We start from the raw sequence: 16,868 nt of genomic DNA on the forward strand, positions 1-16,868 counted from the left end.
TTTACCATTTCTTTGTACCCTAGCAGGAGATGTCAGAGGGACGCTGGCAGTAAGGGAGATTCAGTAGACTAACCCAGGACTGCAGGGCTATATCAGGAACGCTTGGGACTAGAGATGAGAGGATAGATTGGCTGGACTCAAGTCCAGCATCTAGGTCAGTGGTACATGGCGACTGGACAAAAGGCTCATGAAGCTCCTTATTTCTGGCGTGGCTTTTCATTAGTCAAGGCTGGCGGAATGTCATCTGTGCATGGAAGGTGAAGGACGCATGTGTGTCCACAGCTCCCATACTGTAAGAGTCGGTCACAAATGCACATTTCTACAAGGACCCCTGTTTGCTGTGTTTGTGTTCTCGTGCAAAACGAGCCTTATGTTTTCAGACATGACACTACTTCGTTTTAACATTTTTTACATACAGTATTTTGCAAGTCTCCCAACCTTTCAGGAAAATGTGCCTAGAAAAGCACTGGAGGATGGATGTGCTTCAGCACACTTTCTATGCAGTTCCCAGGTAATTTGTATAGATCTTCAAAGTTCGATTTCTCAGTTTTTGGGATACAGGATTACTACAAAGTATAGTTTCTTTAATGTTGTACCTATACAGCCACAGCACTAGTGTTATTAGTAACATGGTCCAGACAGGTTACATGTAAACAGACACCAACTATGAACGACGGCCGCACTTGCGATCATCATGGAGGCCTGGTGGTTACAATAAGGAAATAAAGCTTTAGCATTCAGAAATAGAAACAGAAAATAACAGTCGACTACTTATATTAGTTTACTGCCCCTTAAAATTTGAAATTTTAGTATAACAAACATAACAACAATATATCTTCAGCTTTATAATGACATAATCCATGCTTCATGTAGGACCGCCAATAATGTCACAGCCTGTCATAGGCGATCAGACCCACACAAAGCAGCGGTGTGTGCCTCTGGCTGTACATCAGATCCTAAATGGCAGGTCATGAAAGTTAAGGCAAATGTGCAGATCCGGTAATAAAACAACAATATATCCGGTTATCATTTTTAGGATCTCCATATTGAAATCTCAGTGGAGAAGTATACCGGGTCATTAGTAATGATGGCTTCTGTGGATAGAGATTTCTGATGTTTTCACACTATGTATTTAACATGCAGATGTCTCCGTAGAAGAGTCCTGGTCCATATTGAAGAGAATATAGCAAGTTTCCAGTCTTTCTGGGCCAATTCTGTGCTCAAACTGCGGCTGGAGATCTTCTGGCTTTAGTCCTTTCAGGAAATGGTTGGAGATTTCATCGTACAGAGTCTTTCCCACATTACCTAGGCAAAGGCGAGACACAGCAATGAGGTGAACAGATCATCATTCTCTGCAATAAATAGACCAGAACTTAGAATTACAAAGCTCTCCTCAGTGCTGCAACACTGCTCTAGAACAGTGGTAGCGAACCTATGGCACACGTGCCAGATGGGGCATGCAAAGGCTTCCCGGTGGGCACGTGCGCCTTCTCCTCAGCACTAGTCCTGGTTTTGTTTCTTGTAATATACTATTAATTATGTCGTCTTTGTAGCCCTCTATTGCAATAGGACTACTTTTATATATTTTTGTCAAATAAAAATATTGTTTTTATTGGTATTCAAGAGGCCTTATATCGGATATTCCCTTCTTTTTCTGAGATTATCTGTATCGTTTTTCAAAACCTACCTTGTTCTAGGTGCTGTCAGTTATATTTATCTACATATATTTACTCTATTGTAGCAAAAAAATTTTGAAAAAAAGGCCTTAGGTTTTCTTTATGGTGGTTCAACAGAGTATACCCATATATTACCAAATACTTTAGGTGTTATCATCACTCTGATCAGCCTGCTCGCCATCTCCTCTGCACACACGCCCTCCCATCAGGTCGCGTGCGTGCTGAGGAAGGAGGGCGAGGTTGGCAGCACTAGTGATAAGGGGGATGGTGTGTGGGCTGAGTGGTGGCAGTGATAGTGCTGAGGAGATGGTGCATGTGCCCACAGGTAAGACCCTAATATATGAATAGACCAAATCAGCATTGGAACAGCCAGAGGTGAGTTTTTTTTTTTTTTTAAATGTGTGGCCATTTTACTGCACGCAGCAGCATGTGGGGCCATTTTACTGCACGCAGCAGCATGTGGGGCCATTATACTGCACGCAGCAGCATGTGGGGCCATTATACTGCACGCAGCAGCATGTGGGGCCATTATACTGCACGCAGCAGCATGTGGGGCCATTATACTGCACGCAGCAGCATGTGGGGCCATTATACTGCACGCAGCAGCATGTGGGGCCATTATACTGCACGCAGCAGCATGTGGGGCCATTATACTGCACGCAGCAGCATGTGGGGCCATTATACTGCACGCAGCAGCATGTGGGGCCATTATACTGCACGCAGCAGCATGTGGGGCCATTATACTGCACGCAGCAGCATGTGGGGCCATTATACTGCACGCAGCAGCATGTGGGGCCATTATACTGCACGCAGCAGCATGTGGGGCCATTATACTGCACGCAGCAGCATGTGGGGCCATTATACTGCACGCAGCAGCATGTGGGGCCATTATACTGCACGCAGCAGCATGTGGGGCCATTATACTGTATGCAGCAGCATGTGGGGCCATTATACTGCATGCAGCAGCATGTGGGGCCATTATACTACATGCAGCAGCATGTGGGGCTATTATACTACATGCAGCAGCATGTGGGGCTATTATACTGCATGCAGCAGCATGTGGGGCCATTATACTGCATGCAGCAGCATGTGGGGCCATTATACTGCATGCAGCAGCATGTGGGGCCATTATACTACATGCAGCAGCATGTGGGGCCATTATACTGCATGCAGCAGCATGTGGGGCCATTATACTGCATGCAGCAGCATGTGGGGCCATTATACTACATGCAGCAGCATGTGGGGCCATTATACTGCATGCAGCAGCATGTGGGGCCATTATACTACATGCAGCAGCATGTGGGGCTATTATACTGTATGCAACATCATGTGGGGCCATTATACTGTATGCAGCATCATGTGGGGCCACTATACAGTATACAGCATCATGTGGAGCCATTTTTCATGATGTATACTCATCCAACCCAAACTCCCATTCCTGACTCCTAAACTTTTCTCATGCTTGCATCAATTTTCGGGAATGTGATACCTGAATCAGTTTCATTTTCAAACACTTGCATAGTTTTTAAGCATGCAATAAAAGTCTATAGTCTTATGAACCTAGTAGCTAGTGGTCAGTAAAAAATGATTGTTCAGCTGATAGCTATCTTCTCCAAGTCCCCCATACACAGGAACAAGTTATTTTTTATTTTTAACTACAATCCCTCTGGCAAAAGCTTATAGTCAGGGAGACCAAAAGGATCTGCTGTTAAAACTCAACTGGATGGCTCCTTCACTCCTTTGGTGTCACCTGTTTGTAGTACAGTCACAAGGCCCCCAAAACACATTATACTGTGGGCTGATTCTGCAGATACAACAGCCTTTAATGTGTTTGGGGGCCTTTACTCCTTTCCATGTCTTTCCTCTCTATCCATCCTGTGATTCCAATAATTCCACAACCTTCTACTTAGTGGTGCAACTTTAACGTTGAGTATTCTGATCTACTGACGCCCTATCCGGCTTCCAGCTCATCACTATGCTAGTCCTGGACAACCCCTTAAGTCATCTGTGAGTGTTATAATACTCTGCACCATACAGAACAATGTTTTAGATCACATGATTCTCCAGCAGATATATAATGGCTGACTGATGCCTGGAGTATAAAATGTTCTCTCATACCTATGTACTGCTGACGTATTGTCTTCAGCGTTTCTGTCAGTGAGTTTGTATCTTCATCTTTCTTTTCATCTTGGAAGGTTTCATTATCAGCAGATACATCCATTGCTGACCTGGCGTGACTCACAACCATCTCCAGAGTGGTTCCTTCAACCTCCTCAAAATCATCAGGGTAATCGGGCACCTCTTCATCATTGGAACCTTGTTGGGTGCAAAGAACATGTCATTTACTGACTGGTAACAGACCGAGTATGCTCTTGTGCTTTCTTCTGTGATCAATGATTTCTAGACTGAGAACCATCCATGACTGCTGCCGTCAATCTCAGTGGTCACGTGCTGTCGATGACACGTTGAGGCAAGTAAATAGCTGCAGTCATCCATGGCTGACACGTCATCATTGCACTAGGATTTTGTTATTTTAACAATACCTGATTTGTGGTCATTTACAAAAAGAATCTTGGTCAACCTCCCTAATATCTCCTGTGTTAAAAAAGTATCTTATAGGTCATGGCGAGGCTGAGATACATGATCCTGGTTACCAATGTCCATTGCTCAGGCTTGGTCACAGCTAAGAATCTCATTTTAAAAACGTTGGCGTTTGCCAACATCCAGCCCAAATTAAAATGAGAGCTACACGTCTGTCTACAGCTCTCTGTCCCAGCCATTTTATATGGTGTTCTCAGAGAGATGATAGCAGGAAGAGTGATCCATTTATTGTTTTAAAGATAAGAATCACTGCTTTAAAAACAGCACCTAGCTTATGATCATGAGCCAGGCTGATATAGGCAGGTGAAGGGATTACTCAGCTTCTGTAGTCAAGCATCATAAGGGAAAGAAGGGAGCAGCAGTAGAAGACAATGTGGGATGTGCGATACTGCTCTTCTTCTTGTACAAGACTGAATTTATACAGGACATGTTTTAATCGCAATTGTTTCATGTTTTTGTGTGCTTGTCATAAATCACGAGTTTTTGCCACCAATTGTGGCAGTTTTACAATATATTTTTTTTAATTATTATTTATTTTTAGAGCACCATTGATTACATAATGCTGTACATACAAAACACATCTTGAAGAGATACAGTTCTGAAACTGACAGATAGATAATCAGGCGTTTTGAGGCACAGAATTCCAAAGTATGAGTAATGCTTGGGAGAAGTCTTGGAGGCGATTGGGTGAGGAACGTATAGGTGAGGAGGAGAGATAGTGGTCTTGGGAGGATCTGAGTTTATGTGTTGGAAGGTAACAGGAGATTAGTTTGGAGAAAGAGAGGAGACAGATTATGGACTGCTTTGTAGGTCATTGTTAATAGTTTGAACTGGAAACATTGGGGAATAGGGAGCCAACGAAGGGATTTACAGAGGGGAGAAGCGAGGCGAGCGGTGGATTAGTTGTGCTGCAGAGCTAAGGATGGACTGGAAAGGTGCGAGTTTTAGCAGGGAGGCCACAGAGGAGGATATTGCAGTAGTCAAGGCAGGAGATGAGAGCGGCACTAACATTTTAGCAGATTCATGGTTGAGGGGAAAGGACAGATTCTGGAAATATTTTGGAGCTGGAGGCAGCAAGAGCTTGGATGTGCGAGGGTTACTTCAAAACAGCAGACTTGTAGTACAGAGGAAAGTGTAATATCATTTATTGTGATAGATTGATCAGGTAGGGTAGTTAGGCGAGATGATGGAAAGATGAGGAGTACTGTTTTGTCCACATTGAGTTTTGGGAAGCATGATGAGAAGAAAAAGGATATGGCTAATAGACACTGGGATTCTGGACAGCAGAGATGTGACATCGGTGCCAGAGAGGCAGATATAAGCATCATGAGAGTATAGATAGTACTGGACGTCATGGGGCTTTGAGCTGTCCCAGGTCAAAGGTATAGATTGAGAAGCGTAGGGGTCCCAGAACAGCCATGAGGGACACCAACAAAGAAGAGTGGGATATGGAGGGAGCGTGGGAGTGGAAGACGCTAAATGTGCAGTTGGATAGGTATGAGGAGATCCAGGAGAGGGCAAGGTCTTTGGCGCCAAGGTAGGAGAGGATTTGTAATAGGAGGGAGTGGTCAACTGTATCAAAGGCAGAGGACAGATCTAGAAGGAGGAGTATAGAGAATTGTCTTTTAGCTTTGGCTGTAAGTCGTTCGTAATTTTGGTCAGGGTGGTTTCGGTAGAGTGGTGAGGACGGAAGCCAGATTGTAAATTGTCAAAGAGTGAGTTATATGAGAGATTGGAAGAAAGTTCAGCATGGACATGCTGTTCGAAGAGTTTGGCTTTCTCAGGATAGGTTTGATCATGGCATGTTTGAAAGCAGCAGGTAAGGTACCAAAGGTTAGAGATGGGTTGAAAACATGGGTTAGGGTCAAAATAAGCGTGGTGGTGAGGTTGGGGAGGATGTGGGATGGAACAGAATCAAGTGCATAAGTGGTGAGTAGCGATTTGGAAAGGAGATAAGAGAGCACTCCTTCAGTGATGGTGGTGAGGAAGGTTATGGGGGTGGGCAAGTGGGCTTTTATACATAAGGCTTGAGGTGGACGGCCAGTAAAGACTTGCCTTGTTTGGTGGACCATATTTTTTAAATGTGCAGCGATGGCTTCTGCTGAGGTGAGGAAGGTCGGAGGAGGGAGAAGAGGGCGGAGGAGGGAGTTAAATGTGTTAAATAACTGTTTGGGGCTGTGAAATACAAGGGTTGTGAGATAGACCTGTTTAGCAGAGGTGAGGGACGATATGAATATGAACATTGCTGTTTAGAATGCGGTGAAGTCTTTTTGCGAGTGTGTCTTCTTCCAGCACCGCAGGGGTTGTCTATTGATTCATCGCACTTCACCATGCATGAGAATGGTGACCCAGTCAATAGCTGATGCCAGTGTGGTGTAGAAAACTGTGGCACTGTCTGTGTCATGGGGTGAAGATATGGAGGACAGCGGTAGAATAAAGTCAGAGTGTGTGAATATGTAGGTGTACAAGGTTTCTGTGGGAAAGGGGGAATAGTTTCTAAACATGGGGGAGCAGCGATGAGAAAGTGAGTAAGGCTAAGTTCACATGTGCGTATATGTGCACAGCGTATCGTCTGCTAACGCAGCGTTTGTTATCCACATCAGCTTACGCATGACGCCAAAAAACCGCTGCGTTCGATAGGACAATGCTTTTCCAGAATTTCCTTGCCACAAGCCACGCCCAATGGGCGTCTCATGGAAATTCTGTATGTAGACCCTTGTACAGATGTACGTATTGAACGCATGCGTACGCATTTCCTTGCGTACCAATGTGTTCCCATAGACAGTATGGCTGCGCATATTTGACGCCTCACAAAATGCAACATGTTGTGTTCAGTGCACACCGCCAAACAACGCATGCATACGCATCCGCAAGTGAACATATGTTCCTGCGCACACCATGTTAAATATATGTACGCATGACGCATGCGGATCTATGTGGATCAAACGCTGTGTACAGATACGCAAATGTGAAACCAGCCTAAATGACGTCTAGTGTACGTCCGTCTGCGTGGGTGGCTACGGAAGACCACTGGGTAAGACCAAAGGATGAAGCAAGGGACAGAAGCTTGGAGGCTGCCGACTGACAGGTGTTAGTGGGGATAGTAAGGTCGCCCATGATGATGGTGGGAATGTCAGCACAGAGAAAACCACATTTTCAAACTGTTTCACCAGTAAAAACCACATTGCCAATAATCACATCACAAAACTGTGGCAATTGGCAGTAAAAATCTGTGTGATTTAGGGAGTACAAACAAAAAACACCAAAATACGATAAAACCATAATGTGAAAACCAAGTGTTCCTTATTATGACCTCCATCTATGGGCTTAAATGGACTACTGCTCACATTATCACACCCCTTACCGGAGAGCATATTTCGATCCGATTCCACATATGGGTTTTTTCCCCCAGGCAAAGGTGTGAGATGAGGAGCACCTGCTCATCTGTTTATCCCCTTCTTCTAACTAACTAGGCCATTGATTGACAATTGAATCCAGATATTTACCAGCGTCATACCACACACAAACTTCAATAAAGGGTTATATTTTACACAGTCCGTACCGGATCATTAGCGGAGAATAAACGGACCTTGTTCTTATTCCCTTTACACTCCTTGACAGATATATCCATTTTGGACACAGTATTGGTGTGCGGTGAGAGCTCGGGAGCTGACGCTGGTTCACACACGGCAAATGCCTCAAACAGCAGAAATTGGTGCCAAGCTTCAATTAATGCTGTTAACGCCTTAAATGCTGCTGTCAATCTGTGATTGTGCCATTTAACACACTCGGTCTAAGAAGTGAATTATTCCATGTACTCAGCGGACCCACACAACAAAAATGAGGGTTTCCACTGCAGATGTAGGCCTGCTGAAATGCACAGTACATCACAGGATCACAGTCACGAGTGGTATTTGGGATTAAAAAACAGTCTGAAAGCTTTCTAAAGTATTTATATTACTTGTGCTGAGAAATTAAATGACAGTTAGTTATCTTTCCTCTTCACATCATAACCCATATAGCACTAGAAGCCCTGCATTTACCGCTGATCCTCACTACCTTACCACAAGCAATAACTTATGCATTACTCTATAGTCTTAGATGGACAGTAGGAATAGTCCGAGCTTTGGATTGCCAATTACAGACACCATCCCATTCGTCTGTTGCCGGACTTACCGATCTCCTCTGGAATGTCATCATTCTGATGCAGAAGGCAAGTTTCACCCTCAAGATCCTCTTCTATGGAAGAACTACTGTCTTTATCAAAGTCCTCTGAATAATCCGACCTATCCCCGGTACCCGATAACTCATCGTGATCCCACAACTCACATGAACCAACATCTGGCTTATAGGAGGTGGGTGGGACAGATTTACACCGTGCCTCCGATTTGTTTACCCCATGACATGCCAATGAGGTTTTGCTCCGATTTTCTAGAGGATAGACCTCCCGATTGCGTTTCTGTTCCAAGCTCTGTCTGTACAGGTGAAATTCGTGTTTTTGGATAAATTGTTTAAGATGTTCCTGAACAAACTCAAAGCTCAGTATGCTGTTTGCACTAGGCCGCGATTCTGGACACTTATCTAAAATGTTTTTTACCAATGATTGTAACTCGGCTGAGTAGCAGTCTGGCAGTGGAGGATAGTCACATTTGACAATCTTGTAAAAGAGGCTTATTAAATTGGTTGCATCAAATGCTGGTTTTAGGGCACACATTTCATAAAGTAAACAACCGAGGGCCCAAATGTCAGATTTCGAGCTGTATGGAATATCTTGGCACAGCTCTGGACTGAGGTAGTAAGGTGTGCCCACACATGTGCTTGCCATATCCAAGGTGCTGTTCATTACCTTGGAAATGCCAAAATCCCCAAGACGAATCATGCCCTTTTTGGTAAGAAAGACATTTGAAGTCTTGATATCTCTGTGAAGGATTTTCATGGAATGGATGTACTGAATAGCCATCGTCAACTGAAGAAACCAGTCCATGATGACAGCTTCTGAGTAGAAAACTCCTTTCCCCTGTTTGATGTGATCATCCAGGGTTCCTCCATCACAATAGTCCTGGACAATAAAAACATGTTCCTCGTCTGAATCACAGAAGTGCTCATGGCACACTACAATGTTTGGGTGTAGAAGTTTACGTAGGATGGTGGCTTCTTGTAGTACACACGCCTTGGTTCTCAGTCGTTTGGATGCATCTAATTTGATCTTCTTCACTGCGTATATCTTCTTATTGTGTTTATTTCTCATGAGGAACACTTCTGCTGTGGCACCTTGCCCAATTTTCAATATTTTCTCATAATTCTCCATGATGAGTCCACACCTATATACAATAAAAAAACACTGTGAAAAGATCTAAACATATGTAGTCTAAGTGGAAAATCCTGCCAGCGAGGACCTCGATCTAATGTCTGATTACAAAACGGCAAAAAATGGCATTCAGAAATAAATCCCCTGCCAACGACATGACAAGTCACATAGTGGAAAATGTAAAGGCAATTTCTTGTAATTATTGAAAGTGGATGTCACCAGACTTCACAATGCAAACTGAATACATTAAAGGGAACGTGTCACTGAATTGCGCTCAGTAACTACAGGCAGTGTCAGGTCGGCGCAGTTATACTGATTGCACTGATACCTGGTGATGAAATCCGTCTTGTGGTTGTTGTGTAATCTTTATATTCATTTTTCAGTTAATGATATGCTCGTGCTCTGGGGCGGCCTGTAGGGGTCTTCATGTGGTGGTTTACAGCAAATGATCTACTAGCTAGAAATAATATCTTCACCAGCAAGCTAGACAAATACTAGAAATTAAAACTAATAAACTTTATTTTAATTTGATTAAAAAGGGACTTAGTCCATTTTAAAAAATGCACATGTACAAAAACACAAACACAAACAAAAGAACCGCTAAATGCGGTAAGACCAAACTTCAGAAACTTTCAGAAAAGTCTTCATGTGGTGCTCTGATTAGGTATTCATCAGTATGGCTTCTGAAAGGGCCCTGATACCTTACTGACCTGCCCCCTATTTTACATATTGAATATAATATGTGCGGAAAAAAAATAAATAAAAAAAAAAAAAAAAAATCACATTTAGCAGGCAGGCGGCGGCACCTACGCTGCAGCATGATCACACCTATAATATACATTAAATGATTTTAATTAGAGATATACATTTATTCTGAATAAAAAAAAAAAAAAAAAAATCCATCTCAAAATGGCGCCTACGCCATCTTGGTGGAGACAAAGTTTCATTTCCCGCCAGCAAAATGGCACCAGTGGTTTCAGAGCAGTAGCATCTATCAGATTGCTGATGGATTCTATGGTGTAGGGGCAGCTGGTTCCATTTTGAGACAGAATTCTTTCCCCCAGAATAAATGTATATCACTAAGTAAAATAATTTAATGCATATTATAGATGTGATCATGCTGCAACGCAGGTGCCACCGCCTGCCTTTGAATGTGATATTCCCCCCCCCCCAATACATATTATATTCAGGATGTAAAATAGAGGACAGGTCAGTGAGGGATCAGTGACATGTCATTAGCCATACAGATGAATATGTAAGCAGAGCATCACATAAAGACCCCCCACAGCTTCGCCAACAGCCCCCCCCCCAGCACGAGCATTTCATTAACTGAAAATAATTATTACACAACAACCTCAAGACAGATTTCATCACCAGGTATCATTGTAATCAGTATAACGGTGCCGATCTGACACTGTCTGTAGGTTACTGTGCACAATCCTGCTGACAGGGGAACTTCAATAGATCTCGAAGACCTTTTCAAGTCTAATATTGAATTCAGCATTTTACAATTCCAGCTCTGGTTTGACATATTAATTTACCCATGTAATACAGCAGATTTTGTGTTCAGATTTAACACTGCTACATAATACATTTCATGTTTGCATGGTGATGTCACAGAGGGGCACTGTACAGTTTATGTTTGCATGGTGATGTCACAGGGGGGCACTGTACAGTTTATGTTTGCATGGTGATGTCACAGGGGGGCACTGTACAGTTTATGTTTGCATGGTGATGTCACAGGGGGGCACTGTACAGTTTATGTTTGCATGGTGATGTCACAGGGGGGCACTGTACAGTTTATGTTTGCATGGTGATGTCACAGAGGGGCACTGTACAGTTTATGTTTGCATGGTGATGTCACAGGGGGGCACTGTACAGTTTATGTTTGCATGGTGATGTCACAGGGGGGCACTGTACAGTTTATGTTTGCATGGTGATGTCACAGGGGGGCACTGTACAGTTTCAGAATTTACAGCTGCGCTCCTGGTGGTCAAGCATATGTAAATACAAAATGAATATGCACTGCTCCACACGGCAATAATCTCGCCCACCCCTCTGCGTCAGAGTCAACGATAGGCAGATTTTTACTATCGGCATCCACCAGATGACAGATACAGCTGCCCTAACCCGACACCTATGCAGCGATCCTCTACATAGTGTGGTCCCCTGTGTGTGCACAATGGTGCCATCCATGTGTCCCCCCTATATACTGTGTGGTACCTGCAGACATATAGCCTATTGCAGCTTCCGACTCAGGCAGCAGGTAGATGGTGGATGAATAGCTGCGGATGGTGGATTTTTACTATTGCTGATACTGGCACAGAGGAGTGGGAGAGAATATAGGTGTGGGGAGCAGTACATATTAATTTTGGATATACACATGTGGTCAAAATTGTTGGTACCCCTCGTTTAATGACAGAAAACCCACAATGGTCACAGAAATAACTTGAATCTGACAAAATAAATAAAAAATCTATGAAAATTAACAAATAAGGCTGAGTTCACACGTGGTGTTTTTTTCGTGTTTCCGCGGCAATTTTAACCGCGCGATTTTGCAGCGAAAACGCGAAAAATAAGCATCCCATGCATTCCTATGGGATTCCGCAATGCTGTGCTAATGCTGCGGTTTTTACCGCGGCGGAATCGCTTTGCGGTAAAAACCGCAGCATGCTCATTAATTTTGCGGAATCGCGGCGATCCCACACCCATAGGAATGCATTGTTCCGCTTACTTCCCGCATGTGGCTGTGTACAACATGCGGAAAGTAAGCAGAACAATTGCGGATGGTACCCACGGTCTGGAGGAGAGGAGACTGTCCTCCAGGCTTTGGGTACCATATCCCTGTAAAAAACAGAATTTAAAATAAAAAATATTGTTATTCTCACCTTCCGAAGTCCCGCGCAGCCTTCCCGCTTCTCTCCACGCTCTTGTTCCCAGTAATCCTTTGCGAAAATGCCCGCGATGACGTCCGTTCTCGCGGGATCGCAAAGTCTCGTGGTCATTCGCGAGACATCGCGATCCCGCGAGAACGGACGCCATCACGGGCATTTTCGCAAAGGATTACTGGGAACGGCTGCACGGGACGTCGGAAGGTAAGAATAACACCATTTTTTTTTTTTTTTTTTTTTTACATTCTATCTTTTACTACTGATGCTGCATAGGCGGCCTCAGTAGTAAAAAGTTGGTCACACTTGTCAAACATTATGTTTGACGAGTGTGACCAACCTGTCAATCAGTTCTCCAAGCGATGCTACAGATCGCTTGGAAAACGCTAGCATTCTGCAAGCTAATTACGCTTGCAAATCACTAGTTTTTCCGCGGGAAAAATCGGTGGGAATTTAAAATGCAATTTTCCCGCGGAATGGAATTCCGGAACTCTCGCGGTAATTTCCGCGAGAGTTCCGTTACGTGTGCACATAGCCTTAAAGTCAGACATTGCTTTTCAACCATGCTTCCACAGAAAAACTCATGAAATAGGCCTGGACAGAAACGATGGTACCCTAAACTTAATATTTTGTTGCACAACCTTTGGAAGCAATCACTGCAATCAAACGATTCCTGTGACTGTCAATGAGACTTCTGCACCACTCGACAGGTATTTTGGCCCACTCCTCAAGAGCAAACTGCTCCAGTTGTCTCGTGTTTGAAGGTTGCCTTTTCCAGATGGCATGTTTCAGCTCTTTCCAAAGATGCTCAATAAGATTTAGGTCAGGGCTCACAGAAGCCCACTTCAGAATAGTCCAATGTTTTCCTCTTAGCCATTCTTGGATGTTTTTAGCTGTGTGTTTTGGGTCATTATCCTGTTGCAAGACCCATGACCTGCGACTGAGACCAAGCTTTCTGACACTGGGCAGCACATTTCTCTCTAGAATCCCTTGATAGTCTTGAAATTTAATTGTACCCTGCACAGATTCTAGACACCCTGTGCCAAATGCAAGCAAATCAGCCCCAGAACATAACAGAACCTCCTCCATGTTTCACAGTAGGGACAGTGTTCTTTTCTTGATATGCTTCATTTTTCAGTCTGTGAAAATAGTGCTGATGTGCCTTGCCAAAAAGTTCAATTTTTATCTCATCTGTCCATAGTACATTCTCCCAGAAGCTTTGTGGCTTGTCAGCATGTAGTTTGGCAAATTTCAGTCTGGCTTTTTTATGATTTTTTTTTCAACAACGGTGTCCTCCTTGGTCATCTCCCATGAAGTCCACTTTGGCTCATTCAACGACGGATGGTGCGATATGACACGGATGTTCCTTGAGCTTGAAGTTCACCTTTAATCTGTTTAGAAGCTTTTCTGGGCTCTTTTGTTACCATTCGTATTATCTGTCTCTTTGATTTGTCACCAGTTTTCCTCCTGCGGCCATGTCCAGGGAGGTTGGCTACAGTCCCATGGAGCTTACATTTCTGAATAATATGTGCAACTGCAGTCACAGGAACATCAAGCTGCTTGGAGATGGTCTTATAACTTTTACCTTTAACATGCTTGTCTATAATTTTCTTTCTAATCTCCTGAGACAACTCTTTCCTTCGCTTCCTCTGGTCCATGTTGATTGTGATACACAACATGTCACCAAACAGCACAGTAGGTATCTGTATCTCTGTATACAGGCCCACTCACTGATTCCAAGATTGTAGACACCTATGATGCTAATTAGTGGACACACCTTGATTTAACATGTCCCTTTTGTCACATTATTTTCAGGGGTACCATCATTTCTGTCCAGGCCTATTTCATGAATTTTATTATTTTTTTTTTTTTTTAAATTCTGTGGAAGCATGGTTGAAAAGCAATGCCTGACTTTCATTTGTTCATTTTTATAGATTTTTTATTTATTACTTTTGTTAGATTCAGGTTATTTCTGTGACCAATGTGGCTTTTTCTGTAATTAAACGAGGGGTACCAACAATTTTGACCACATGTGTACATATGTTTGACAGGCAGGCGCACCTGTAAATTCTCCGATGCTTACAGCAAGAAAACCAAAGAAGCTACAACAATAAAAGTTACATGTTCAGGAAGGGCGACCCAAGCCACCCCCCAAAAAAAAAATAAAAATCACATGACAGATTCTTTTTAGAGGATGAAGATGTATTTCAGGTTTGCGCTTTCGTTATTTCTTCCCCTGCTTCCAGGAGCCATTACTTTTTTATTTTCCCCATCTACACTGCCGTACAAAGACTTATGTTTTGCAGGACAAATGGTAGTATTGAAAGACACTATTCAATGCACTGCAGTTCAGTGACCTTCTTCATACAAATTTAACAAATGTTTAAATGTTTAAGGGGTGAATGTGAGCCATCTGTCCAACCATTTGACTGATTCCAAGAGAGATGGAACAATAAGGCTACATTCCCACTACATGAATGAGTTTTTGTTAATTTTTTTTATACTGCATATTTTTGCAAAAATGCAAATAACATTTTACTTAATGAGTGCAGAAAATCTGCAGCATCAAAAATTTACCTTGGGGATGTAACCTAAGCCACGTTTGAAGTTTTTGTGGCTGGGGTGTCATGGAAGGACTAGGGTCTGATGCTTCAGCCAGGTCAAAGTGGCAGTCTATGGACCATTATAGGACCCAACAACGGCTGTTACACACCGACTGGAGCTCAGGACCCGGGACCGTCTGCTACACACCGTCTGGAGCTCAGGACCTGAGACCCTCCGCTACACACCGTCTGGAGCTCAGGACCTGAGACCCTCCGCTACACACCGTTTGGAGCTCAGGACCTGAGACCCTCCGCTACACACCGTTTGGAGCTCAGGACCTGAGACCCTCCGCTACACACCGTCTGGAGCTCAGGACCTGAGACCCTCCGCTACACACCGTCTGGAGCTCAGGACCTGAGACCCTCCGCTACACACCGTCTGGAGCTCAGGACCCGAGACCCTCCGCTACACACCGTCTGGAGCTCAGGACCCGAGACCCTCCGCTACACACCGTCTGGAGCTCAGGACCCGAGACCCTCCGCTACACACCGACTGGCGCTCAGGACCCGGGACCGGCTGCTACACACTGACTGGCGCTCAGGACCCGTCCGCTACATGCTACACACTGACTGGCGCTCAGGACCCGGGACCGGCTGCTACACACTGACTGGCGCTCAGGACCCGGGACCGGCTGCTACACACTGACTGGAGCTCAGGACCCGGGACCGGCTGCTACACACTGACTGGAGCTCAGGACCCGGGACCGGCTGCTACACACCGACTGGCGCTCAGGACCCGGGACCGGCTGCTACACACTGACTGGAGCTCAGGACCCGGGACCGGCTGCTACAAAGTGTGGAACTTTCACTGTAAACCTAGGGCATAATCCACATGTAAATGAATACACGGATTTTGTGACGATTTCCACTAGATTTAATTTCTTCATGATTTGGTGCACCATAGATGAAAAGCTAATCGCTAAAGTCGAACTGCAGACTAACTTGAATCCGGTCGATTTCCTGCAGAATTTATCAGGGATTTCACCCTTCACACTTAAGTGGGTGGAATGTGCAGAAAGGGCTGAGCGGCTGCAGGCCGGAAGCGGTTTACTCCTTGTGCTTGTATAGTGACGTCATACACATGGTGACGTCACACTGTGAGGATTCCCTCCTGCTCGGGATATGACGGCAGCACAGCGCCCTCTGCAGTCTGATTTCCGGACACTGCCGTGTGAGGCTCTAGGGCCAGTGCTCACATAAGTGGGCCCGGCATTACATGTCGGCCTCGTCTCCCTGACGCCCGGTATGCAGTCACCTCCACGGTCATACCTGTGCCGCGGCGTCCCGCACTCCTCAGGTCACATCGCCGTGCTCCGCCTCGGGTCACGTCACTTCTGGGCGGCGCTGTTGTTATCGTGCTCTGGGCGGTTTCCAGGGTAACGGAGTTTTCAGGTCTCGCAGACTCGTTCGGTGCAGTAAGAGGCGGGCTTACCAGCCGAAGCCAATCATATCCCATTTTTATTTCCCCAGTGGAGGTTAAAAAATGATACAGGTACTGTGACTGGCTGCCGTGGACAGTAATTTAATGCTAGCTGTAGCCGCCATATTTGTTGCCATGGTTACAGCAGTTTACATGGTGGCTCATTATTTAGCTTCTCTCCTGATTTGTGATGTTAGTTATACGAGGATAAAGTTGGTGTCTTGTTTGTCAGTTTCTTATTTGGAGCTGAAGTTGGTTTCTTATTCGTCAAACTGAGCAATAAGTAACCAACTTCAGCCTCATATGGAGGCCTGTGTTTTGTTTTTAACACTGTGACTTATTTCTATATGTAAAAATGAATGTATGTTTGTA

At 44.4% G+C, this 16,868-nt stretch overlaps 1 protein-coding gene across 1 annotated transcript; it reads right to left on the bottom strand.

Moving 5' to 3' along the window:
* Nucleotides 1–563: 563 nt before the first annotated feature.
* On the bottom strand, nt 564–16,508 carry LOC141069311 (uncharacterized). The gene is made up of 4 exons (XM_073558764.1): nt 16,346–16,508; nt 8,454–9,598; nt 3,795–3,992; nt 564–1,305 (listed from the first exon to the last, which is right to left on the bottom strand). Exons 2-4 carry the CDS (start codon nt 9,583–9,585, stop codon nt 1,133–1,135), a joined length of 1,503 nt encoding a protein of 500 aa, XP_073414865.1. The 5' UTR covers nt 9,586–9,598; nt 16,346–16,508; the 3' UTR covers nt 564–1,132.
* Nucleotides 16,509–16,868: the final 360 nt, after the last annotated feature.

The sequence above is a fragment of the Dendrobates tinctorius genome, unplaced genomic scaffold (genome assembly GCF_039654945.1).
Source record: "Dendrobates tinctorius isolate UK_male_01 unplaced genomic scaffold, ASM3965494v1 ptg000258l, whole genome shotgun sequence".
NCBI lineage: Eukaryota > Metazoa > Chordata > Amphibia > Anura > Dendrobatidae > Dendrobates > Dendrobates tinctorius.

Excerpts from the sequence above, each read along its gene's own strand:
- LOC141069311 (XM_073558764.1), bottom strand. The coding sequence starts at position 9,585 with ATGGAGAATTATGAGAAAATATTGAAAATTGGGCAAGGTGCCACAGCA. Across the intron at positions 3,993-8,453 it reads TGACATTCCAGAGGAGATCG|GTTCCAATGATGAAGAGGTG; the intron begins GTAAGTCCGGCA and ends GCACCCAACAAG. Across the intron at positions 1,306-3,794 it reads AATACGTCAGCAGTACATAG|GTAATGTGGGAAAGACTCTG; the intron begins GTATGAGAGAAC and ends GCCTTTGCCTAG.